At 42.2% G+C, this 13,929-nt stretch overlaps 1 protein-coding gene and 1 gene segment (V, D, J or C); one reads left to right on the forward strand and one right to left on the reverse strand.

Annotated features, from left to right (window-relative positions):
- LOC131509559 (STARD3 N-terminal-like protein) overlaps positions 1–8,594 on the forward strand; it is a 55,630-nt gene extending 47,036 nt beyond the window's left edge. For all 4 annotated transcript variants that reach the window (XM_058725438.1, XM_058725437.1, XM_058725439.1 and 1 more), the window contains 2 exons: positions 6,844–6,919; positions 8,100–8,594. In XM_058725438.1, coding sequence (XP_058581421.1) covers positions 6,844–6,902 — 59 coding nt within the window. In that variant the 3' untranslated portion in view covers positions 6,903–6,919; positions 8,100–8,594. The remainder of the gene's footprint in view (positions 1–6,843; positions 6,920–8,099) is intronic.
- Positions 8,595–11,548: 2,954 nt separating this feature from the next.
- LOC131509574 (T-cell receptor gamma chain C region 5/10-13-like) overlaps positions 11,549–13,929 on the reverse strand; it is a 242,219-nt gene continuing 239,838 nt past the window's right edge. The window contains 1 exon segment of the C gene segment in view: positions 11,549–12,180. Within this exon segment, the coding sequence occupies positions 11,963–12,180 (218 nt within the window).

Genomic DNA, 13,929 nt, shown 5'->3' on the forward strand with positions numbered 1-13,929 from the left:
TTTTTTGTGAATAAGGCCTGCAGTGGATTTATAGATGAATTTGGGAAGACTTGCCATCACAATAATATTGAATCTTGTAATCGATGAACATGGACCCTCTTTGCATTTATGTAGATATTCCTTAATTTTTCTCTGCGTTGTTTTGTAATTTTCAGCATGGTTTTGCTCTACTTTTGTTGAATTAATTCCAAAGTGTTTTATCCTTTTTAGTTCTATAGTAAATGGAATTGTTCCTTTAATTTCATTTTCAATTTGTCTGTGCTAGTACATAAATATACAACTGATATTTTGTATAGAATTTTTATGGAATTTGTACTTTGCAACAAGGCTAATCTTGTTCCTTAGTTCTAGTTTTGGTTTTGTGTGCCTGTAGATTTCATGGCATTATCTACATACAAGATTATGTCATCTGTGAATAAAGACTTTTAGTTTTAATTTTCAATCTGTTAGATATCCTTTTTTCCCCTTGTTGCACTGTCTAGAACCTTAATACCGTGTTAAACAGAAATGTCAACAGCAAGGGCACCTGGGTAGTCAGTCGGGTAAGCATCTGACTCTTGATTTCATCTCAGGTCATGATCTCATAGTTCGTGGGATTGAGCCCTGTGTTAGGCTACACACTAACAGAATGGAGCCAGCTTGGGATTCTCTCTCCTCTCTCTCTGCCCCTTCCTTGCTCTCTTTCTCTTTTTCAAATAAATAAATAAAGGTGGATAAAAAATTTCAAGAGCAGACATCCTTGTCTTGTTCCTGGTCTTTGGGGGAACACGTTCAGTCTTTCATCATTAAGTACGATTAGTTTTGAGTTTTCATAGATGCCCTTTATCAGGTTGAGGAAGTTTGCTTTTATTCTTAATGCGCTGGGAGTTCTTATCATGAATGGGCATTAAATTCTTCACGTGCTCGGGGCGCCTGGGTGGCGCAGTCGGTTAAGCGTCCGACTTCAGCCAGGTCACGATCTCGCGGTCTGTGAGTTCGAGCCCCGCGTCAGGCTCTGGGCTGATGGCTCGGAGCCTGGAGCCTATTTTCAATTCTGTGTGTCTCCCTCTCTCTCTGCCCCTTCCCCGTTCATGCTCTGTCTCTCTGTCCCAAAAATAAATTAAAAACGTTGAAAAAAATTAAAAAAAAAAAAAATTCTTCACGTGCTCTGTATGCATCTATTGAGATGATAATGTGGTTTTTGTCCTATATTCAGTTAATATGGTGATGCATTAAATAATATTTGGATGTCAAATCAGCTGTTTATATCTAGGAAAATTCCTACTTGGTCATGCTGGATGATCCACTATTATGTTTCTGGATTTGATTTGCTAATATTTTCTTGAGAATGTTTATACTGATTCTTATGACATTTTACCTATTGGTCTTGTAGTTTTCTTTTTATGTCTTTGGCTTTAATATCAGTAATGCTGACCTCATAGAATACATTAGAAAGTCTTCCTAAACACTGTATTTTCTGAATGAATTCTTCTTATGAATGATTAATATTGTTTCTCCTTTAAATGTTTGATAGATTTTTCAAAGAAACCATCTGGGCTAAGAATTAATTATCTTTGTGGGAACACTTCTAATTGCTAATTCTGTATTATGTATAGATGTATTCAGATTTTTTATTTCTCAAGTCCATTTTGTTAATTTGTGTCTTTCTAGGAATTCATTTCTTCTAAATTATGTAATTGTTGACACAAATTATAATGTTTCCTTATAATCATTTTAAATTTCTGTAGAGTTGGTAGCGATATTCTTTTTTTCTTGATTTTGGAAATTTGTGTCTTCTTTCATTTCTTCTTTGTAACTCTAGGTTGATGTTTGTCAAACTTGTGATTTTCAAAAAAATGGACTTGTTTTCATTGGTATTTCTCTCTTGTTTTTCTGTTTTCCACTTCAGTTATTTCTGTTCCAATTTTTATTTCCTTTATTCTGTTTGGGTGAGTTTAGCTTATTCTTCTTTTCCATGATTGATTTTAGATTTTTCTTCTTTTTTGATAGAGGCATTTAAAGCTATAAATTTTGGGGTGCCTCGGTGGCTCAGTCGGTTAAGCATCTGACTTCAGCTCAGGTTGTGATCTCGCCGTTCGTGGGTTTGAGCCCTCTCTCAAACCCTCTCTCTCTATGCTCCTCCCCGATTCACAGTCTGCCTGTCTCTCTCTCTCAAAAATAAATAAACATAAAAAAAAAAAGAATATGAATTTTCATCTAGGCATTGCTTTAGCGACCTCTTATGACATTCAATGTGTTACGTTTACTTTTCATGTGTGCTTGGCTTTCATCAGGTTGCCTATTATGTGTCTACATGTGAATCTGTTTGTATACATCATAATCAGTATTTCTTTACTTTATTAAATATCTAGATTATTATCTCTCAAATAAATAGGGATGTTTTAGCCATGAGGGAGTTTAGGCCATTGTTTCTTCAAACATTTTTTCTGTTCTTTTTTTCCTTTCTGCCTCTCTGGGAGTTCATTCCATATATGCTATCTCATTGGTCTCTGAACTCTTTTCAATTTTTCTTCAGTCTTTTTCTCTCTTCCTAAGATCAGATAACTTATACAGCCCTATCTTCAGTTTCACAGATTATTTCTTCTGCCAACTTAAATATTCTTTTAAACCCCTCTAGAGAATATTTTGCTTAAATATTATATTTTTCTATTCCAGATTTTACATTTTTAAGTACCTTTTCTGTTTTGTAATTTGTCTCATTCTTTAGAATCTATTTATTCATTTATTGTGGTCATGTTTTCCTTTAATTCTTTAAACGTGGTTTTCTGTACATCCTTGAACATATTTTTAATAGCTGCTTTGAAGTCTGTCTGCTAGATAAAATACCTGGACACATTCAGAGACAGTTTCTATTGAATTGTTACGGGTTTTTTTTCCCCCTGAGAATAGTCACACTTTTTGATTCTTTCCCTGTCTTTTTTTTTAGTTGAAAAATATTTTGTTGAAAATATATTTTAGCAACTCTAGATTCCGATTTCCCCCCCAGAGGTTGCTTTTATTGTTATGTTTTTGCTTAGAAAATTGCTTAGGCAAAATCTGTGAAATTGTGTCCCTTGCAGTGTGTGAGTGTTAACTCTACTTAGATTTTTAATTTTTAATTTATTTTTAAGCTTAGCTGTGGTCGCCAGTAATTAGTGATTAGATAGAAATTGTGCTCAAACACCTTCATAAGACTTTCATCCTCTGCTAAGTGAAGTAAGTCAGTCAGAGAAAGACAAATACCATATGATTTCACTCATTTGTGGAATTTAAGAAAGGAAAAAAAAAACCCACAAAGAAATGAAAGACAAATAAAAAAACAGACTCTTAAATACAGAAAACAGACTTTTTACCAGAGGGCAGGTGGTGGGGGTGGGGGGTGGGGATTGGTAAAATAGGTAAAAGGGATTAAGAGTACATTTTTTGGGATAAACAGTGAGTAATGTATAGAATTGATGAATCAGTATATCAGACACTGAAATCTAATCTAACAGTACACATTCATTATACCGGAAATGAAAAAAAGACTTCCATCCTCTGACAAATGGTTATTTGTATATATTGAGTAGCACATTTACATTTTAGGGAATATCAAGTCGTCCTCTGTTTCTACTCTTGGCTGAGTTTTTTCACATCTCCTCTGCCTATGTCCAAGGCCTCGGGATTGACCAGGAGTGTGTGGCTGGCTTGGGCTCTGCTGAGTCTCCCCTAAGCATGCACAAGGCTTCAGCCAAGCACACGTTTGCTGCAGCCACGACCGCAACCTCTGACCAGCACAGCCCCTGCCTTCCTGCCAGCACACCCCTGAGTCTGTCGGTTCGCCCTCACACCGCTCCCCACTGTCCTATCTTGGAAGACCCTTCATGGGTCTTCCCATGAAGGTGGGAGAGGTGGGAGGTGGGGGAAGAATGAGATCAACGCCGGCAAGAGCACCAGTGTGGTTCCCTGAATTCTGCAGTTTTTCAAACATAAACACTTCTCAGATTGTTGTATGTCTTTGGACATTTCCCAGCTGCTGAAATGGTTAGTTTTGCTCGTCTAGTTGAGTGTTACAGTTGCTTTTCAAGGAGAAGGTTTGTTAACTGCACTTGACCATAACCAGAAGGTCTTGTTATTATTTACTTTTGAATTATGTAAAGGATACATATTATTTAATGTACCTATGTTTTAATTAGAAGTTTGGCTTTATTTAGAACTCCCAAATTATTCCAAGACACTTGTCACTCAAATGCTATTAGCCTGGCAGGTGGAAAGTAAGGTCAGAAACAGGCAGAAAAGGTATGACCATTCTCCTTAGACTTGTTTCAGAGTGAGAACGTGTTAACTGGCCCCAGTGTGTCTACGATTTACAGCAGTTTAATAGGCTAGAAAGCGAAGCGTTCCAACCACTGTGCCTTTATCTATTTATGTCACCACAAGCTCACCTGGACTGTGTGACATTTATGAGGTTAGGATGTGGGACACAATCTTGTCTTCAGATTCTCCACTGTTCATTCTACTGGACCACATTTGTTCTTGGCTCTAAAGCAGGCAGACATTCTCAGAAGGGAAAAAAAATGTGTTGTTTGAGGTGTCTTATCTGACAAGAGGAAAGCAGCTGTGAGGCAGGCTGTTTCCTTTGTGCGTGAGGAGGCCCTATCCCTAACCTGTACCTTGGTCTTCCCACTGCTCCTTTTTTATGTTCCTTCCCTGATTGTGAGAATAACACAGGCCTTTTATAAAAATGTGCATAGAACAGCAACCAAAGAGGGGCGCCTGGGTGGCTCAGTCAGTTAAGCGTCTGACTTCGGCTCAGGTCATGACCTCACGGTTCGTGAGTTCGAGCCCCGCATCGGACTCTGTGCTGACAGCTCAGAGCCTGGAGCCTGCTTCCGATTCTGTGTCTCCCTCTCTCTGCCTGTTCCCTGCTCTCTCTCTCTCTCTCTCTCTCTCTCTCTCTCTAAAATAAACATTAAAAAAATTAAAAAAAAAAGAACAGCAGCCAAAAAACCTGTCCTTCAAACTCTGTGACCACATCAGTATTAACAATTCAGTTTGTCTCCTGCTAGTTTTGTGTTTGTAATGTCACATAAGTGTGGCCATACTGCTGATGTTATTTATACCCTTTTTTAAAGATGATAATTTAAAATTTATAAAGTCAGTTTGTTGTATGTATTTTGGAATATCCAGAAGTGATTCAAGTCATCTGGTTATTTTCTTAGAGTCTTTCTTATTGGCACGCATGTATTTAAGTTTTTATTTTTATCAATACGATCTTACGGGATACAGTTTTTTTCATTGTGTATTTGCTTTTACTTTATTATAAAATAGGCACTTCCCATGCTGTTTTGAACTGTATAAATATAAATGGATACAAGATATTTTGTGGAAATAAGATAATCATTTAACTTTTCTCCTACCCTCAAACATCTAGATTTTTTCCCAGATTTAAAAAAAAAAAATTTTACGTCTATATATTTTTGAGAGACAGAGGGAGACAGAGTGTGAGTGGGGGAGGAGCAGAGAGAGAGGGAGACACAGAATCTGAAGCAGCCTCCAGGTTCAGCTGTCAGCACAGAGCCTGATGAGGGGTTTGAACTCACGAGTTGTGAGATCATGACTTGAGCCGAAGTCGGACACTTAACTGACTGAGCCACCCAGGCACCCTTTCCCAGATTTTTAGAAGTAAAATCTACTTAATGGAAAAAAGTATGATTGCGTCAGACATGTTTCCTCAAGGAATAATTGCAGAATGAAATGGTGGGCTCCAACGTACCAATAATCTAAGGTTCACAAGGCAGGACCCACCGCGGTGTCCCAGTGCTACAGCACCGTCACTCTCGGCATCAGGAAGTCCTCAAAACTCTCACTCACTGGGTACAGCGACTTTTAAAAATAAGTAGGGCGCCTGGTGGTTCAGTTGGTTAAATGTCCAACTTCAGCTCAGGTCATGATCTCACGGTTCATGAGTTCGAGCCCTGTGTCGGGCCCCGTGCTGACAGCTCAGAGCCTGGAGCCTGCTTTGGATTGTGTGTCTCCCTCTCTTTCTGCCCCTCCCCTGCTCATGTGCTCTCTCTCTCTCTCTCTCTAAAGCAAACATTTTGAAAAAATTAAAACAAAGTCATAAAAGAATAAAACAGTACTATATCGAAAAAACCCAAATATAAGTGGACTTGCACAGATCATAACTATGCTGTTCAAGGGTCAACTGTATACCTTAAAAGAACTAAACAGTTAATATGGGAAAGTTTGTTTCTATAGACATATTCGAGCTAATATGTCATAAGCCATAAGATTAACATAGCATTGGGCACCTGGGTGGCTCAGTGAGGTAAGTGTCTGACTTCGGCTCAGGTCATGATCTCATAGTTTGTGAGTTCAAGCCCCATGTCGGGCTCTGTGCTGACAGCTGGGAGCCTGGAGCCTGCTTTGGATTCTGTGTCTCCCTCTCTCTGTCTCTGTCTCTCTCTCAAAAATTAATAAACATTAAAAATAAGTAGATTAAATGATTTGTACCAAAGCTCAGTGTCAGCTACACTTGAAAAATACCTAAGCCTGTCAGCAAAGAGGAGGAGGAGGAGGACTAGGAGTAGATAATAATTCTTGCTTTATATGAAAACTTTCAGAACTACATAAGGGAAGTCCATTCAACTGATTAGTATGAGTGATCGATCCTATTTTAAGTGTTTTCTTCCTATGAGAAATAAAGTAAAACTTTATTTTACAGGTATAGTTTTTTAACTCCAACCTTTAATACTGAGGATTAGATGAGCAGATGCACCTCCCACATAAAATTTGATGCCCGTATATTATCATTTCAAGCAAATGGCTTGTGTCCTTAATGGAATCTGATACTTTTTCTCCTTCCCTTTCCCTCCCTTGTAGGATCTGAAGAAGAAGCTGAAGAAAAGCAGGACGGTGAAAAACCACTTTTGGAACTATGAGTACTACTTTTGTGACAGTAAGTGCAACCGAAAGTGTAGCAACAAACTAGTTAAATATGGATTGTTTCTCTGAGTAGATTCAAGGTGAAATTCGAAGAATATGAGTATAAATCTAGAGCCAGCTCTGTCCCATTCACATGAATTTATGGTTACATTTTTTTCATGTGAAATTTGTTACCATTCTTTTGCATCAGTATGAATTTGTAAAGTATAAAAAATACCTCAGAGTTCCCATTTCTTCTTTTTCTAATTGAGGTTAAAATTGGCACATAGCCTTAGGTGAGTTTCCCGCCTACGGCATCATAATTCGATTATTTGCATACACCGTAAATCCCTGCTGCCAAGTGCTGACCGTCATACACCTGCTTCCCATCCACATCTCTGCAGAGTAAGAATGAGTTCGTTACTGTTTACTTAGCCAGAGCATCTCCATGTCAGGTGTTACTCAGTTACAAACCCTACCTAGTGTGCTGAGTGAGGGTAGCAGTCCTACGCGACGTGGGTACCAAGCATCTCTGTCTACACCTGGGCAAGTGGGACTAGCATGGTGAGTGACCGTCCCAGCGGGCACCGCTGGCGAGTGGCAGAGCTGGGACTCGGGCCCGCCCAGTCTGGTACCAGGGTCCTCCCTGGACCTGCACCCAGGTGTCCCCAAGTGCCATGGAGCTCCCGAGATGAAAGGTGTGGTCCGGCCAGAGCAGTAGCCTGATGGGCCTCAAGGTGGAGCGTGTTGTTCAGCCCCTTGAGGTCATCAAAGGGAAACACTTTCACCCCGGAAATGGCAGCAAATGAACACAAAGTGAATTGTAGTGGCAGCGTGTCCACCTAATCACGTGATGATGGAAGGAAAGTGGTGCCGGGCTCAGAGCTGCTGAGGAGCTGGGACAGGCAAGGACTAGCCTCGGAGGCAGCCTGGGGCAGCAAGCGGGCCCTGTTTCTAAAGCCCCTGCACCCCAGCCCGCTCCAGCCCCTCTTTCTGCATCAGTGCTTGAGAGGCAGCAGAGATGGGGGCATGTGAACAGCTAAATTCAAGAAGGCTTTAAAATAAGTTCTTAAGTGGCCACACCCAGGTCTTCACGTGTTTGTAGCCGCCCAGCTTCACACAGACTTTCTCATCGAAATACAGGGCAAAGTGTAGCACTTTACCTGTTAACACTGCGTCTCAAATATTCGTGTGTTCTCGTCTCTTCTTCCAAGTGTGAGAAATCCGTCACTGAAAGTCACTGGAGGAGGACAAGGACCAGAGCCGGGGTCTTTCCTGTTGCAGGTTGAAGTGCTGACACCCGCCGCTGACTTCAGCGGACGGCCGATAAGGAACTTATTTATTGTAATACCTCATAGACGTCTTACCACACCCACGTACATTTAGGAGCCTGCCTGCGGCAGGTGCATCATGTGATGAGCCACACCGCCTTGGGTGAGACTGAGTCTGATCTGTCCATGAATACTTGGAGCCGAGTCTTGTGCTGTATTCCCGATCAAAAGACTTCTTAATATATTGGAATAACCCTTTTTTAGTAAGCAAAATCTCTTTTTATTTGCTTTGCAGGGTTGGAGGTTTTTTTTTGTTTCATGTCTCAGATTTCTTTTGTATTTCTTTTTTTAACATCCTACATTTCCTTCGTGTTTTTTAACTCACGCTTACACGCTCTTTGTACAATTTTAAAAAGTAATAAAATCCAACGTATCGAAGTGGTTCATTTTACTTTCCTTATTTGGCATTATGTATTTGGCTTAAAGTATTGGGATTACCGAATGGGGCACGGAGGGGTGTGGATGCATGTTCGAGCATAACCAGACATTTTGCATTGTTTTCATTATGAAATGGTATCCTTCCCTTAGAAGTACGGTTCTGAAATAACGTGAGAGTCTTCTTTTGGATGAACAAGAGAAGACCGTGGCCATCATTTCTCTTTATATGGCTAATTTGAACTGAAATAAACTAAGTTACATCGTGAACTCCTTCTTTCAGATATGCATGTTCACCTCAATGCCTCATAGAAGGCAGCGTGTCTGTTAGTTTTCTGGTCTTATTTACTGTGTCCTTTAAGAAAAACTCAACTGTGTGTAGTGACGGTGGTGGCAACTGGCCGTCTGTGCAGGTCACGTCAGCTCCGTCTGTGCTCGTTCTGACACTGGACCAGAGGACCAGAGTGCCACGAGGAGGGTTGTGGGAGGCTGAGGCCTAAGGGGAAAGAGCCTCCTGGTGGAGAAAGGGCGAGGAGTGTCTGCAGGGTCTGGCCGAATCTCGAGAACTCAGTGGAGGGGCCTCAGGTAGAACACCCTGTCTCAGGAGGGGAGCCGCCTACACACCAGGCCCCCAGATGATGCCTCAGCCGGATGTCCCTGTATATTTACCCTGAGAAAGAGCCCTCACCTACATATGCTGGGCTGAACCAGTAGCACGTGGCCCATGCTCCTGGAAGCCGAGACTCGCCCAAGAAGTTGACTCTCAGAGCACAGACCAAGAGGAATGAAGTCTGTGTTGAGAATGCGCAGTGAAGGCAGACTGGAAGCATAAAAGGCTGATCTCAGAAATCGAGTTCTGCTTTTGCAGATTGGGTCCCGGGGCTGGGCACCCTCTCTGTACCGTACGCGGGTGGCGTGGAGGTGGGGACACTTCCTCGTTGTGCTCACATTACTGAATGCTCTTCCACTTGACCCCCAGCACACCGTTATCTCCCGTGCATGTCTGCTATTGAACCTTGCTTAGCTTCATGCTACGGTATTGTGTCCCTTTGGAAGGACTAAGATGATCCAGCACGTGGCATTCAATTACACAGTTGACTAAGGGCCTCCATATGTCTGTTCTCGTGAGGAAAAAAGTCCCTTCCTGTTGCCCCGTCTACACTCTACCTGTGCTAATAGTTTCATGTGCCCGGGTCTTGTGTTCCCCTGTCCGCACTGACAAAATGAGACCAAAAGTACCACCTGAGGAAATCGCACGCCAGGGAGAAGCACAGATCCTTGGTAGATGCCAGGATTAGCTGGGGCTACGAGAAGTCTGCGGGCCGTTCCCCGCAGAACAGAGGCATCAGACTGGACTGAAGGTGCAGCGTCTCAACAATCCTGGTCATATGATTCCCAATTCATGAAGCAGCTACTTGGAATGAACTTGGTATAAAATAGGGGAACCCCTCACCCACAGAATATCTTTGGCAGCAATCATATGCGTGTGTGCAGATGGGTATTTTCTTTCATTAGCTGTGACCTTTTGGAAGTGAGCAAAGTTGGCTGTGGTTTAACTGCCCTTAATTTATCATGCAGCACCCCAGCCACCGCTTGCACAGCCCCCAGTAGGGGCCGGTTTGACTTCAAGCCTTTTCCACGAATCAACCACATTTGACAGAGCACATAGACCAGAAAAACCCTGAGAAAACAAAACACCAGCCCCTTCCTGCCCCCCACACTGTCCCCTGCACCACCGCCCTCCCCCTCTCTGCACCTGCCAGTGCAGAGCAGAGCCCGCAGGGCTGCCCAGGTCGGGTTGGGGAAGGGAGGAGCTGAGGATTGGAAGCCACAGGGGACACTGGCTAGGAGTGCCTGGCCCTGAAATCAGCCCACGCGGCTCTGGGTCATTTGCTAGTCTCCCCTTTGCGTCCCCTTTGCTTTCCACACACAGAAACAGTTCCAGATCTCTAAGCAGAGGCCCAGGTATTTGGTCTAAAGAAGAAGCCTAATGAAATTCCTGAAAATGAAGAAGTGGATGGGAATTAAATTTCCTCCTTTTGGTATCTGGTGGGTCTTGTGCTGTTTCCACCTCTACTTGGTCTCCAAAACACCTGTTTCACAGCAAGTGAAGCTGATTCTAAATAAACAAAATATCCTTCTCAAATTTCAATGAGACATTATTCTAACTCTAATATATAAAAGTTTGTACTTTACTTGCATTCATTAACAAAAATAGAAAAATATACCATCACTTACTTTACCCACCTACCATACACCGGACATTTTGTTTTACACCCATGTGTGTAGAAATGTACACACACATGTAAAGGTGTGACACACGTGTTGATGTGTGTGCATGCCAGCGTAGGTCACCTATTATTTCTAATAGAGCTGCCTACGGTAGATGCTGTTGTGGACTTGCCACCCACGATAATAAACTCATCTCATCCACACAACTCTGGGAGATGGGTCACTTTAACTCCATTTTACAAATGAGAAAATTGTGGTACAGGGAGTTCAAATACTTATAGACCCAAGATTTAAACTCAGGCATGTGGGGTTCAGAGTTCAAGCACTTAATCCCTGTACCACCCTCCCTTTCCGGTGTTAGTGCAGCTCTCATGGGGTTTTTGTGACATCAGGAAACATGGTGCACGGGAGATACAGGCCCAGGTCTGAGAACATGCCAGTCACATGACGTGTTACACTGTCATCACAAGAGCGTCTCGAATCAAATGAGTCTGAATCTGCTGCCCTTGGAAGGAGAAATAACCTGACACCTTCGCTGGCTGTGGCTCCCCTGGGGCCAGTGCCCCAAAGAAGGCATCACAAGGACTCTCTCAGGGAAAGAATTTGAAATGTGGAATTGACCATGATTACAAGCAATGCTGAGTGTGAAGGCTCAGTTGCCATGTTGTCCCTTACTTTGGACTCTCAGTTAGATTTGACCAAATGAATGTCCACAGAGGCAAAAGTAGGCTTTTGATTGTTTTTATTGTGCCTATTATGAAAAACATAACAAAACTCAGGTAGCAAAGATGGCAGCTTCCAGAAATGTAAAATAAAAGGCCTCCAGGCAGTTATCTGGATACAGAGCCCCAGGGGCCGCTATGGAAGCTGCACGCCAGCTGTACTCAGAGGCGAGGGTGCTGGGTGGCTGACGAGCTGGTGGACGTGAAGGAGAGAGCGGTGCTGAAGCCCCTGTCGGTGCCCCCTGGCCCTGCCCCTGACTCATGGCAGAGTCTGTTCTTGGTGCAGAGTGACATTTCCTGTTTGCCCAGCAGTTTGTAAACCCATTCTGCAGTGATGACACATAGAAAAAAGACACATGTGAACTGCAATAACCCACACCCAGAAAGAAAGCCCCGCTAGAGCCTCAGCAGACACCTTTAGCGACAATAGCCAGTAAAGAAAAGTGGAGCCTTGGGCCACCATGTGTTACAACTCTTCTCATTGCGGCAGAGTGCTGGTCTCCCAAGCAGACAGTAGGTGATGATGACGGTGTAGACCATACTCTTGATGAGGAGGATGACGTAGGTGTAGTAGGCAGAGGTGTTCGCAAGCTGCAGCTGTAGGGGGTCTAAAAGAAGCCATCGGTTAGTTTCACCTATTGTTTTGAAAGGCTAGGGCTTATTAATGGGAGGTAGGTCGTATTATGCAATTCTGATGACCTGGGTGGAAGTGACTTTCCTGCACCAACCCAACCCAACAGTAAACGTCTATACCACTGTCACCCCTACCACCACCACCAAGACAACCCAGAATCCAGCTTGCGGGTCAAATGAATCAACAACTTCTGTGAAATTCACTTAGTACTTTCCAAAGTCTTAAAAAGCAAGGTTATGTTTTAGATGAATGAGTCATCCGGAAAAAAGCATTCGTGATAAGTAGCTTTTACCATTTCTTCACCCCCCAGCATGTCTGTAAGCAACATATTGTTAGCTATTAAACTAATATGATTTAACCACTAACTAAATGCCAAATATTTAATTTTGAGAGTTTTGTGGGCAAAGCTTTAATCTTACTTAATTTTTCAGTAACCTACGAGATTATTATTTTCATTCCCATTTGACAAATTAAGGACAGAGAAGGAATTTGCCGGGTGTCATACAACTAGTAAGTATCATAAGCCAGATCTTAATCCCCACAACACAATGTTCAAGAATACATTCTTACCAACTCTAATTCTGCACCTCCACATGCAATAAGTACCCCCAGCAACAAACAGTTAAGCAAAAATATAATGATGAATTACTGATTTAGCAGCATCTTAGCCATTACACATTGTGCATTAATGAGATTCCTACCAAGTGTAGGAATTTCCACACTCCATGGAAATTTGGTGGTGTTCACAGTAGGGTGGGTGGGAGGTTTTACAAGAAGGCATTAGTTGTGGAGAGCACTAGGTGATGAATGGAAGTGTTGAATCATTCACTATATTGTATACCTGAAACTAATATTATACACTAAGTCAACTAACTGGAATTTAAATAAAAACCTAAAAAAATAACAAAAGAAAATAAAGTGGAAGAGAGTAGTTAATCCAAATTCTCTCCAATGTTAGGAGGTCATAACTAACTCCCTTGTCTTTCCTGAATATTCCTCATTGAAGCTCTGATGTTATAGAATGATTGCCTTTACTATCCTTTGAAGTTAACCAGGAAATATATGATGTCAAGAAGTAATTAATGACAATGGTTGTGGGACCAACTGACTACTCAATGAACCAGAAGGCAGGGTCTCTTCCTGTGGAAACTTCTTGTACAGGCTCTATCTCCAGAGAATCAGAACTCCAGAATTATTAGTACTTGGTATGAAAAGGGACCTTGAGAGGTGAGGTACTCATAACTTCTTGCCTTTGGTCAGGTAATATGTTAGCTAAGGTCCTTGGTATTGGATATGGAGGGCAGATCAACAGGGGTAGAACCGATGCTCCTCGTCACTTTCTTGCACAGATGTGGGGAGAAAGGGACAGAAACTAGTACTTCTAATGTGTCAGCTAAATGAGATACCCTATGCTAGGCATTCCACATATGTGACCTTACGTCTTCAACAACTGAGGGAGGTGTTATTCATGTTATTCCTGGTTGGCTCAGATAATGTAAGTAATGTACCCATATTCATGCAACTAATAATTAAAAGGCTGAGGTTAAAAGTCCAGTTTGTGGCACTTGAAGCCCTGCACCCACACCCACGCCCCATGTGTGCACCTGTCTCAGGGCCTTGGCTTTGGAGTTTCTTGCACTATGATGACATCTTAGAGGAAGAATAGAAAACTGAGTAAGTATATGAACTCTTTTCTCCCCCACTTGTTTTTTGAGAGAAAGAGAGCGAGTGCATGAGTGAGGAACGGGCA

This window comes from Neofelis nebulosa, chromosome 4 (assembly GCF_028018385.1).
Source record: "Neofelis nebulosa isolate mNeoNeb1 chromosome 4, mNeoNeb1.pri, whole genome shotgun sequence".
In the NCBI taxonomy this organism is placed as follows: Eukaryota; Metazoa; Chordata; class Mammalia; order Carnivora; family Felidae; genus Neofelis; species Neofelis nebulosa.